The 12,183-nt window shown below is 39.9% G+C and overlaps 2 protein-coding genes across 2 annotated transcripts in view; one reads left to right on the top strand and one right to left on the bottom strand.

Annotated features, from left to right (window-relative positions):
* fbxw8 (F-box and WD repeat domain containing 8) overlaps window positions 1–1,569 on the top strand; it is a 24,568-nt gene extending 22,999 nt beyond the window's left edge. Inside the window, exon 11 of the mRNA XM_031305547.2 lies at window positions 985–1,569. Coding sequence (XP_031161407.2) covers window positions 985–1,150 — 166 coding nt within the window. The 3' untranslated portion in view covers window positions 1,151–1,569. The remainder of the gene's footprint in view (window positions 1–984) is intronic.
* On the bottom strand, window positions 1,565–12,045 carry LOC116054180 (calcineurin B homologous protein 3-like). The gene is made up of 8 exons (XM_031305551.2): window positions 11,835–12,045; window positions 10,319–10,388; window positions 9,687–9,767; window positions 7,953–8,092; window positions 5,442–5,503; window positions 2,571–2,678; window positions 2,427–2,474; window positions 1,565–2,337 (listed from the first exon to the last, which is right to left on the bottom strand). Exons 1-8 carry the CDS (start codon window positions 11,893–11,895, stop codon window positions 2,245–2,247), a joined length of 663 nt encoding a protein of 220 aa, XP_031161411.1. The 5' UTR covers window positions 11,896–12,045; the 3' UTR covers window positions 1,565–2,244.
* Window positions 12,046–12,183: the final 138 nt, after the last annotated feature.

A 12,183-nucleotide genomic window follows, 5' to 3' on the forward strand; every position in this document is an offset into this window, starting at 1 on the left:
TGAATCTACATTTGCTTAGTTTAGCATAAAGACCGGAAACCGCTAGCCTGGCTCTGTCCGAAGATAACAAAGTCCGCCTACAAGCACCTATAAAGCTCAGAGCCCTTAACCCTATATCTTGTTTATTTCATCTGTACAAAAACCAAAGTGACATCCTTAGTCACTGGTCATGGTCAATAAATACTGCAGCACTCCCCCTGTAAAACCACTAATTGTCGTATTTGTGTTACTCTTTCTACTCTTTATGCTAAGCGGACTGTAGCTTCAAATCTACCGTGCAGGCATGAGAGTGGTATCAATCTTCTCACCTTACTCTTGGCAAGATAACAAATAAGTGTATTTCCCAAAATGTTGAACTATTACTTTAAAAGGTAATATATAATTGCTATTGTCAAAGTAATTATCGTCTACATAACTGCAGAGAATACTGTTTTCAACCTGCACTTTGGTATTTAATGCTTCTTATACACTTCTGGTTGGATGTCAACTGCATTTCTTTGGCTCTGTACCTGTACTTTGCTAAATGACAATAAAGTTGAATCTAATCTAAAAACAACAACAAATTATATTACCTTATTATTACACATGATTATAAAAAACAGGATTGTGGTTAAGATGGCCGGAAGTCTGTCTCATGCTAGTTGTCATTAATTTGACTCTTTTCTAAATTAAATTAGGACCACTATGTCCCAGACAACCTGCCGCTCCTTTCAGTCTTTCAGTTGTGTTTCTTTAATTTAGGCCTGCAAAGCAGCATGTAACCATCAAAAGGCGCACATGCAACAAACGTCAGGATTTTTAAATAATCCCACCTCTATTGATAAAGCTGATTTTGCTCTTCAGCAGATATGTCAGTGGTTTAAACTTCAGAAGGATCCACCTCTGCTTGATGTCTTACTCAAGCATCCAGTTTAAACAATTTTTCAAAAAGCAAAACAAGTGCTATCTCTGTTGTTGATCATTGTAAATGTTTTTATCCTTCAGACACCGGGGAGTCATCTGCCATTACGACTTCTCCGAGGACGCGTTGTCACAGGATCACATCCTGCCCATCTGCAGGTCCGACTACATTGAGTCATCCGGCTACAACTACAACATCGGCCTGGCGGTGCCTTACGACAGGCTGGCTGGCTCCCATCCATCCCACTGACACGCAGTTTTCCAAACTGCAACTGGACAACAGAAACTTTTACCCTCGATCAGTTTGATTCTCCAGACTGTATCCTTTTAATAATTAGCAGTTTCCTTTTATCATCCTCGTCAAATCAAGCTTCTTGGAAATGTAAGATTTCAATGTACATTATCTGTAACATTGTTGGGATTTTTAAATTACAATGTTGAATTCAGCTGCAGAGATGTTGCACAGGATCACATCCTTGGAAACAAATACTGTCAAATTTATGAATTATTAATTGTTTGGATTTGTCTGGATTTGATTCAGTGCCGCTGTGCAACATTACAGCAATAAAATAAAATGGCATATTCTACCTCATTTACTAAATTAGATAATTGTTGGTACATTTGTTATTTGTTTCTATTCAAATAAATCATACACATGCATTGGTTTTATCATCGGTCTTTTATTGATTTCTTTCATTAATACAATTCAGTACAAAATCAGTAATAATTTATCTCAGGGAAAGGGTTAGATTTACTCGGCAGAGGTCAAAGATAGTAGATTTTCAAAGGCAGTGGTTGGTTACACAGAATCTCACAGGCACATAAATTAAACCTGTAAGTATTGTGGAGCTGCAGAGGAATGGTATGTGCCTGCAGTCTCACTCTTTGGATGCTGGCCCTGACAGAGGACCCATGGATGCCAGAGCAGCCCTGAGCATGACTGACTTTATCTAACACGTGAACCTTTTCACTAAAGTTCAAAGCACTCTTCACATTACATGCTGGTTAGATGAAGTTTTGGAGAATAGCTGGAGAGGTAGTGTGTTAGTTTAAAACCTGATAAAAATGAATAGGAGTGTGGCAAAAGATGGGAAACACATTTTTATATCAAATATGTGACACTTACTACTTGTAGGATCACACTGCTTTAAAATTGAATAAACAAGACTTCCACCATATTGTCTTATTTGTATAAAAATCTTACATGGTAATAGGTCTATAATTATTTTCCTCCACCCAAAAATATATTAGTGTTCATCAAGTGTTTGGCTGTATTGCATTTAAGGACTGGAGAGGCTCTGTTAAAAACTGCAGCAACATAAACATTTCTTTACAAGAACAACTTCAAGAGGTTGATTTCCCACAACGCAGTGTTGGTGTCTCTACATCCAAAAAGCGAATGTACATCCTGGTCTCCATTTCAAGCCCTTTTAAAATCTGTGGGCAGATAATAAAATGTTGTCATAAGTAAGTCATATTTCTTTTGATCATTTTGACTATAAAATTGTATTTAAAAAAATGCAAACCTGTTCAAAATGCTCAAACGTAATTCCTTCATAGAAATCATCTGGGTCCTGAAATGATAAAGAAACAATGAATGTGTTGCTTTGCTGCAGATATGCGACTGTGAGAATGTATTGTAACAGTTCAGATCTGGTGAGATCCATTACCATGTGGGGCACATTTGTGCTCGCCACTTCCAACATGGCGGCATCTGCTATCGCCTTGGCAGCTTCCTGCCCAATGTCTCCACTCTTTGACAGAAGCTCCTCTACTACCTTGGATGAGAACAACGTTGTTAGTCTTTAAACCCTCATGAGGCAAATTTGGAGGTTGACACTTCCAAATGACAGTAAGAGGAAAGGCTTTTATGACATACTATACTATGACTTTTATTGTGACTTTTTGTTTTATAATGTTTTTTTGTATTGATGACAAGCTACTATGACTTTGTGGCATACTGTATTATGACATTGACATTTTTATGGCATAATATACTATGATCATAGTATAGTATGTCATAAAAATGTCATCAAAAAGTCATAGGATAGGATGTCATAAAGCAATATAATATGCTATAACAATGTCATAACAAATGTTATAGTATGTCATTACAATGTCATAAAAAAATAATATAGTAGGTGAAAAAAGTCATCAAAAGGTCATATTATAGAATGTCATTAAAAGTCATTAAAATGCAGTAATATGCAATTATAGTATGTCATACAAATGACAAACAAGTATGTCATACAAATGTCATAATACAGTATGTCATTAAAAGGTCATGGTACGTCCTTAAAATGTCATAAACAAGTTATAACATAGTATGTCTTAAAACGCTTTAAAAAAGGGTTGCCAGATAGCTCAGTTGGTAGAGTGGGCACCCATATGTAGAGGTTTAATCCTTGATGCAGCGGGCCCGGGTTCGACTCCGACCTGTGGCCCTTTGTTGCATGTCATTCCCCCTCTCTCTCCCCTTTCATGTCTTCATCTGTCCTGTCAAAAATAAAGGCCGAAAATGCCCAAAAAATAATCCTAAAAAAAAGTAATATAAAACTCATATTATTGTACATGGCAAGTGCGGCCCACATGCCAATGGCGGCCCTCAGAAACATTTTGTCAGCTCCTAAACGTGACAGGAAATGCATGCATTATATTTTAATCATAGTGATTTGGACAGCTCGGCCGTTTAATATAAAAGTTAAATGGAAAAGATATCGCCATCACAACTTTGATAATCTCTGATCTGGGAATTCTGTTTCAGAATGCTTTAAAATGGTCAGTTCAGCTATTTCTAGAAACATTCTCCTGGGGGCTTCTCCTATGTGTATCCTATCATCTCTCCTTTTTTTTTAGTAGCTTAAAGAGGTGATAGAATGCAAAACCGAGTTTACCTTGTCATAGTTGAATAACGACAGTTCGGTGGGTGAAATGGACATACAGAGAACCTCAAAGTCGCATTGACACCTCTTTCCTATGCAGATATCAGGTCAGCGTAGTTGGTGGTCTAGTTACCGGGTAACTGTGAGTGTGGCAGGCATGTTCCCTGATATTAATAAATTAAGTTGTTGTTTCCATTTATATTGCAATGTAATACACTTAACCAGTAGCGGAGTGGCGAGTGGGAGAGTCGGGACTTTTCCCGGTGTGCTGGTAGTGTTTCGAGGCCGCGAGGGCCGGTCAAACTGTGCAGCCTCTGCTCAACCCGTACGGCGGGCCACAGCAGCAGGCATCATTAGACTCACACGTCCGTTAACGTTACCGATAAACTTCCAAAGTCTTGGAAGTCAAAAAACGGCCGGTGTGTGTGTGTATCTGTGTGCGCCATGGGCAGTGTTGTGTCTGTGTGTGTGTCTGTGTGTGCTGCGGGCAGCGGGTGTGTCTGTGTGTCTGTGTGTGTGTGTGTGTGTGTGTGTGTGTGTGTGTGTGTGTGTGTGTGTGCCGCTGCCCGGCCACACGTTCGGAAGTCTATCGGTAATGTTAACAGAGAGTGTGTGAGTCTAATGATGCAGAATTGAAGCAAACTACTTACCAAGATTCCTTAATTTCACTACCATAATGCAAGTGCAATTTAATTGATGTAAACATTTAGATAACAACAAAACATAAAACCTGTCAAAGTGTTATTGTATTTGTATTGCTAGCTGACTGCTAGTATATCTAGAACATTTAAAACTACTGCACCGCAATGATCCAGCCACACAGGTGTTTTTACCATTTTTGCTGATTATACCTCTGCTCATGACTGTATGGGGGAGTAAAAACAGCATTATTCATTCTCGTGTTACATAACTTCGTTGCACTCATTCGGGTGGGACAACTTGAACCTACTAATTTTGAAAATACATGGAGTTTTGTGACGACATGTCATTTCCAGAATAGCTCCACCATACTTCAACCTGAGCAATATAATCAGTCAGAAAAACAGTAAATTCATGGCTGTACAGGGCCTTTAAAACACATTGCTGAAAGTAAATACAGTTCATGTGCACTAAATGTTTAATTTTAAATCCTTCTCTTTTTTTCATCATGAGATCCAGTTTAGTTTAGATGGAATAAATGGTCAGGTCTGGCTGTGATGCATGAAAGAAAAATGGTTTGTGGAAATTAAATATGATGTGAATCAAATAAGAGGTGAATCAATTTTTTTTTTTTTTAATTCAACAAAGTTTTAGTCAAACTGCCTTTTCCAGGTTTAAAGTGAACTTCCACACCCACGTTTTCTTCGATTTACTTTCATTTTGAGTTGGAGAACTGTACCGGGGGGCAGCAGGGGTTTATTTGAGCTCAATATGTGGAGTCTAAATTGAAAGCAGTGGATGGGACACTATTTACCATTAATTCCAGACTAATAAATAATGTACATTTCCATACACCCTTAATCTCAGTTTTATATGATTAAATGAATGTATGTCCCATACTACATTACAAAAGTGAATTTATTGAAAATAGATGCTTTTTTTTGGAGACAACTTGTATTGTAAAAATGCTCGTAAACATGCAAGCCTAAGACAAAGGCTGGCATGGTTAGGTTATCTTACCTTCCTGTACTCGACCAGAGTGATGGTGCCATCATTGTCTGTGTCATGCATGTTGAACAGGACTGGGAAGACAGAATGGAAGAATTTAGAGGTTAGTCTGATTTCTAAGGAACTTTCCATCATCAAGTCAGAGAAGACAGGATCTCAGTAATAGACTGGAGGAAGTTGTGATTAGAGGCATGTTTGAAGATGCAGAGATAATAAAGTAGAATAACTAAGCAGGTCCCCTTAAGGCCACTGCTAAATGTATAAAGAATCACACCGAGGCAACGAAGGCCCTTTAAAATGCTAATTCCTCCCTCAGACGACTACAATCCAACCCGCTACAGATATTTTGCACTTTGAGAAATGGCTGTGGCTACAATTAGAGACACACCCCACTATTCACAAATTACTGAGCTAAGTAGCTATTATGCATGCCAGACTTACCTGCTTGGATGCCGCAAGGCAGAAATTGGCACTAATCCCCCTAATCTTCCCCTCCTGCCACCTGCACTTAGCCCGGTCCACTCCGCACATTTTATATGCCTCCTGTGTCCTTCATGTACAGCTAAGCACACTATCATATGGGTTTGTTAAAGTAGTCCCAACTGCATAACTTGAAACAAAGGGATTTTAACTTGTTTGAATATCATCTAAAGTCTTTTATTGGGCAAGAGTCAGCTGAGGACATACCCAAATTATATCTTACTTAAAACACCACAGACAATGGCCTCATTCTGTGTCAGTAAATCTGCTTTCATTTGAGTAAACAAATGGGTTCAGGAATGTGTACAATATCAGTTCAGTATCTACTGAAATAAGCCTAAAGTGGGCATCAATTTTTACCAGAGCCTTCTACACAGCAAGGCCTCCTGACGAGAAATTAATGTAGGGTCCCTAGTATTTCAATTATTGATCAAAATATAGGATGACACAGCAGAAAAGTAAATTACTAAATCCTGAATCCGATCTTATTCCATTTGTGACAGTTGGGGTTGTAAAGCTGCTGTACTGGCACTGTTCACAGCCAAGCCATTAATACCTACAAGCCTCTCAATGTGATAGCTGACATGCAGTGAAAGATCCGGTGCTCACACATGCAGCTACGCCTCACCACACTCCTTGTGGCATGGCGGTAGTGATAAAAATAAGTTGTTGACATCACCGATTTGTTATACACTGTACACTGAATGTTGCACTCTCTTCCTGGTATTTTGTTATTGAGACACACACAGGGAAACACAGGAGAGAAGGCTTTGGTCCTAGACTAACCGCTGAGACTCTTAAAGGGCCCATGGCATGAAGATTTCACTTTATGAGGTTTTTTTAACATTAATATGAGTTCCCCCAGCCTGCCTATGGTCCCCCAGTGGTAGAAATGGTGATAGGTGTAAACCAAGCCCTGGGTATCCTGCTCTGCCTTTGAGAAAATGAAAGCTCAAGGCCCTGACACACCAACCAGACGGGCCGACCGTCGGCAGAAAAGCCAGTCGGACTGATCAGTCGGGTCCCGAGGTCCAAAAAATGCCTCAGAACACACTGAGGCAACGCCAACTTGGGCATATGCTCTGCGCGTGCGCGAAACGTAATACGTCTCCATAGCAGCAGGCGGCGCTGCTCTGTATTGTTTCCATTAACAGTCTGATTATTTACCAGAAAATGAAGACCGGCAGCTGATTGGACGAACGCGTCACGTGGTTCTTTTTTCTCCGGAAATTCACAGCCAGACTGTCATGGCGGCTTGTTCAGAATACGATCTCATATTGTACTAAAATAGTTCACCGAAACATGTTTCTGAAAACATTTTAAGCGAGAAATAGGCCGTGCAGTTGCTGAATCTGTCTTCATTTCAGATTGACAAAGGTCAGTTTAAAAGATTTTCGTCAGATTTTGAGCGGCTCATCCGCTCCCCATTTCCGGGTGAGTCCCGACTGCCCTGTCTCCCGACTGAACATGTCGGGTCGGCCCAAATGAATGCCGACGGCTCCTCAGACGGCCGACGGCACGGGACACACGGAACAGACTCGAGTCACGGACCTCGCCAGACGGCCCGACGCCCGATTATCGGGCAGGTGTGTCTTCTCTATTAGATGGGCCAATCTGGAATCTCCTCCTTATGAGGTCATAAGGAGCAAGGTTACCTCCCCTTTCTCTGCTTTGCCCGCCCAGAGAATTTGGCCCGCCCATGAGAAAGAGAGAGACATCATGGCTTGCAAACAAGCAAAGTGGCAGTTGGTCAAGGCCACAACCCCACCCTCCACCTTGCCCCCCCTCTCTCCTCCTCATTAGCATTTAAAGCTACAGACACAGAAATGACACGTCCTAAGTAAAGCTCATTGTGGGACTGGCTCTAGTGGCTGTAATTCTGCACCAAGGCTGAATTTCAGGAAAGAGACTTCAGATACAGTATTAGGGGACCACTAAGGCCTATATAAAAGCATCCAAAAAGCAGCATGTCATGGGACCTTTAACCTACAAGTATATCTGCTTGTATCTAATACTGTTATTAAAAAGTAAGCAGTGTCTTACAGCGAAGCTTCTCTTTTCTCATAGCTTCCTTCTCCTCCTCTGTTGTCTTCAAGGATGGAGGGCGGAAGTGGGACATGACCATGAGGAACTGCTCGAAGCCAATCTCCTCGCAGGAGCCCACCTCATCCTGATGCTGGTTCCTGCATCACAGAGAGAAGAAACCAAAGTTTAGCCATTATGAATTCAAATTCAATTTGGCTTTTTTCAACTACCAATAGCAGCATTTTCTCAAGTTGTAAATAGACCAATTCAATGCAGATGATCACAAGTGTTCTGGTTTTGCAAGAATTTCTTGAATTTGCCCGATGAAACATCTTGAAAATGTGTTTTGTTATGTAGTGTGCACATGCCTTGTGTTAGTGGTTGTTTCCTTTAGTTAATGGATGGATTACATATTTTGTTTTCACAAACTACACCGCATTTCTCTTGGAGAAAGACTAAAAACTACATTATCAGCCATCTATATGCAATAGAGGTATTTTCTACTGCTCATGTTTAAATGCCATTGCCATCATTTGACTAAATAAACAGAAGTAAAGCACTAAACACTCAAGAGTTTGATTAAACTAGACTAAACATTCCTGGGGTTAATGCACCTAAAAAAACTCTGAATTTGAAACTGTCCATCCACCAGTTAGCTCATCAATTGACCTGGCAAGATGAGCAATGAGCATATTTTTCGAAATGTCAAACTGTATAAATTAGGATTTAATTGAGTAGAGAAATCATAATTAAACACATAAAAAGCATAAAAGAGAATTCCATTGCTACTTTTACAGCTTGTGTTTACTGTAGAGGGCATTGTGTCTAAAATAAGGCCCTAAGGCCTGTCAAATCTGACTCCAATTTATTAATTCCTGCGCCTTCTTACATCGGACTTAAGTTTACCAGAACACAAGGATCTATCTGAGACGAAGAGTTCAGTTAAGCAAAGTTTACTGAGTCCAGCATAAGAGGTTACAACACAATTGTGGGTTCATGAACAGCATCTAAGTTTCCCTGGCAACATACATTAAATCAGAGCTGGTCCACCAACATCTTGTCTGAAGTTAATGCTGATCTGAGTTTTCCCTGTGTCTTTATTCTCTCTTCACAGGGGGGTGCCTCCTAGTGAAACTGTTATCTTCACAAACACACACACACACACACACACACACACACACACACACACACACACACACACACACACACACACACACACACACACAAGACCTTGTGGTGCAACTTCCTCGTCTGTTCTGTAACTTGAACTACCTTTGTGTTTCTGTTTATCTGTCTACTACACAATAAATTCTTATGCCATAAAAGGCTTAGACTATAGTTAAGGTTAACCTTCTATGTGTCAATGACATTTGCTTGAACCACTTCCTCAATGACTGCACACAGCTTCTTTTCCAACGTAAACAAATATAACTTTAACTGCTAATATTCTACATTACACAGCTGTGGACAGGAAGAAACCTACATCATATCTAGAGCTGATAAAAGGGCCGATATCTTAGATTTCAAATTTAAAAAGTAAGTTGAGAAATGTCATTGCTTGGACAAACTGGTCTTTGATCATTTTATATGTCAGAAAATGTTTACTTTTGACAGATCATATAATAGGGTTTGGTTTGAAATTGCTTTTAATGTATTCAAAAAAATGTCATGATAGTAGTAAGAATATATCAGTTCACATGGCCATCAGCCATAGGGTGGACACAGAGTGGGGTGGAATTTGGCTGTACTCACCTTTTATCGAAGAATGCTTCAATAATTTGCTTTCTGATTGGGTTGTTAGCAAGGGACGGTATGCTGTCCAAGTGTTCTCTACTGCAGTGCGACAAAAGAAAGTCCATTATAATAAAATTAAAAAATTAAAAAACATCCTTTAGTGCAGCATGCTGCAACAACTGACTATTATTTATGGGAAGTAACCTGAACAATAACTCTGTCTGAGGGTTAACTGTCTGAAGAAATATCTGCTATGGACAACATTTATTCCCCCTCTCTTTTTAAAGGGAAGTAACTTGTCATCCACTACTACCGACATGCCACTTTGGCAGTTTTGTGTGCGTTTATACATTAATGACTATGTGTTTATAGTACTGTACATGTCAGCTCTGCATGCCTGATGCATCGTATTTGAGTAATGTGTCTGTGTTTGCATTAGGTAAGCCTGTGTGTCTGTCATGATATGTTGCTCATTTGCATTGGGCCAGAAATTCCCACAATCCATCACTCTAGCAACCATGCAGGTGGTATTTCATCTTTGGTGGTGACTGCAAAAGATGAATGGTTTCCATTTAAACCAAATGCAGCTGACTAGCAGGGCTTTGCCACATGTGCAGGTTTATAAAAAAAAAATTAAAAAAAACTTTTACTTTATTGTCTCTTCATTATTACTCAGCTGCTGGAATCTTTTGTGAAGGTTTTCAATCTGCTCCAGTGAAACTGAAAGAAGCAAACACCAACAGAAAGTATGTCAACAATACACCCATAATTATTCCATACCCATCAACAAGCGCCCTGCATTTCTTCAATTGTTTTTTAACACCATCCAACATGATAGGAAACAGTAGATTATTCTTATTGAAATGTTTTGGATTTTCTATTAAATTGTAATATAGTGGATTATGATTAAACAGTGAGATATTTACTTTAATTAAACTGGCGTGCCGCTCTACTATCAGTTTAATGGAAAAGCAAACAAACAGTGTTCCACTGGGATTGTCTTTTCATGACATTTCAAATAGCTCCTTGAATCATTAACTTACCGTGTGGACTAGTGACCACACACTTAATGTTTACACACCATAATCTGGCTCTGCCTGTTCCCATATGAAGATGGGTTTGGCGTTTTCAATTGTTTCGGTAAACACTTGCTAATTTTGACCCCCCCTTTCCCCAGAGGCTGCTCAGTGAATTGTGTGCAGTATCAACTGTAGCTGCTTAGTATGGGGTGCAGAATATGCAGAGACAGACTACAGCCTCATGCAGAAACAAGTTTGTTGGTCAGTGTGGACAAACTCGGTGGTCGGTGTGTCTTACATGTGCAGGATCAACACACAATTACTTACAATAACATGGACCAATTAGGCAAATATAAAAGAGAACAACAGAATATGTGGCTTGTGCTCTACCAATAGGCATGTTAGTGTCACTGTCAAGGACATACAAATCCCCCACTGAACCCAGAGAGAAATGGGGTCAAAGCCCCACCTTGAGGAAATGAAGGTGATAAGATAGTTCAAATTCTCAACCATACTGTTTCAAAAAAAGTTGGGCTCAGTGTGTCCCTGGTACTGCACTGCATGCACAAGTTTCACATCAAGATCCTGCCCCTTCCCAACATATATCTACACACTTCTGCTTCTCTGTCTGCTTTTTGTTTCATTCGTTGAACTTTGCCTTCCTCATACGGGAGGAAGAGTGGCTTTAGGACAACAAACAAGGTATTCAAATTAACCCATAGCATTGCATGCAAAGTAAAGAATTATCATCGCAAATTAATGTAAAAATAGTAAAAAGCTAAATAGTTAAATCGGAGTGGATTGTTTGTGTAGTTTACTGAAAATATCGCTGTGTGCCAGTTTATGGTTTATTACTAAATCCGGCGCTAAATACATTGTTACATTTAAAACGACATCACTGCATTAAGGTGTATTTGTTCAACTGTTGGCATTTCACATAGCTTAATGATCTGGTAAGAGGATCAGGTTTCAATGTGTTCTGTCATCTGTATCATCTTTCAGTTCCTTGACGACCGCCAACCCACTTTGGCACCTTTAAACTGAACGATTTAATAACAACGCCGTAGGCTTCACTGGATCAGCAGGTAGCCTATATGGTTTCTAGAAAAAGATAGTTCCTAATGTTTTTGTTTTTTTTCCTACTTACATCCAGTTTTATCCGCCAGATCCTGGTACTTGTGCTCGGTGCGCGTCTGCGAAGCTCCCATCTCTGCTGTTCCACGGATGCTTCAGGGCGCATAATCTGGTTCGACTAGCTGAACTTGCTCAACTTTTCTGTGCTGCCGCTGATTTATCGCGATGCTTTCGGCGGGTCAGTGCAACTATAGGCTACTGCTGGCGTCCTGGAAACATCTGGCGTCCTCAAGGTCCTAAATCCATGCATCCTGTGGATAAATGACCTGCTGTCTTCCGGTTTCTCTTCAGTTTTCTGCAGTAAATCGTGATTAGTGTTGGGCATTACATTAGTTAAGAAATGCTCAACTTAGCTCAGTAAA

The sequence above is a fragment of the Sander lucioperca genome, chromosome 2, assembly GCF_008315115.2.
Source record: "Sander lucioperca isolate FBNREF2018 chromosome 2, SLUC_FBN_1.2, whole genome shotgun sequence".
Lineage (NCBI taxonomy): Eukaryota > Metazoa > Chordata > Actinopteri > Perciformes > Percidae > Sander > Sander lucioperca.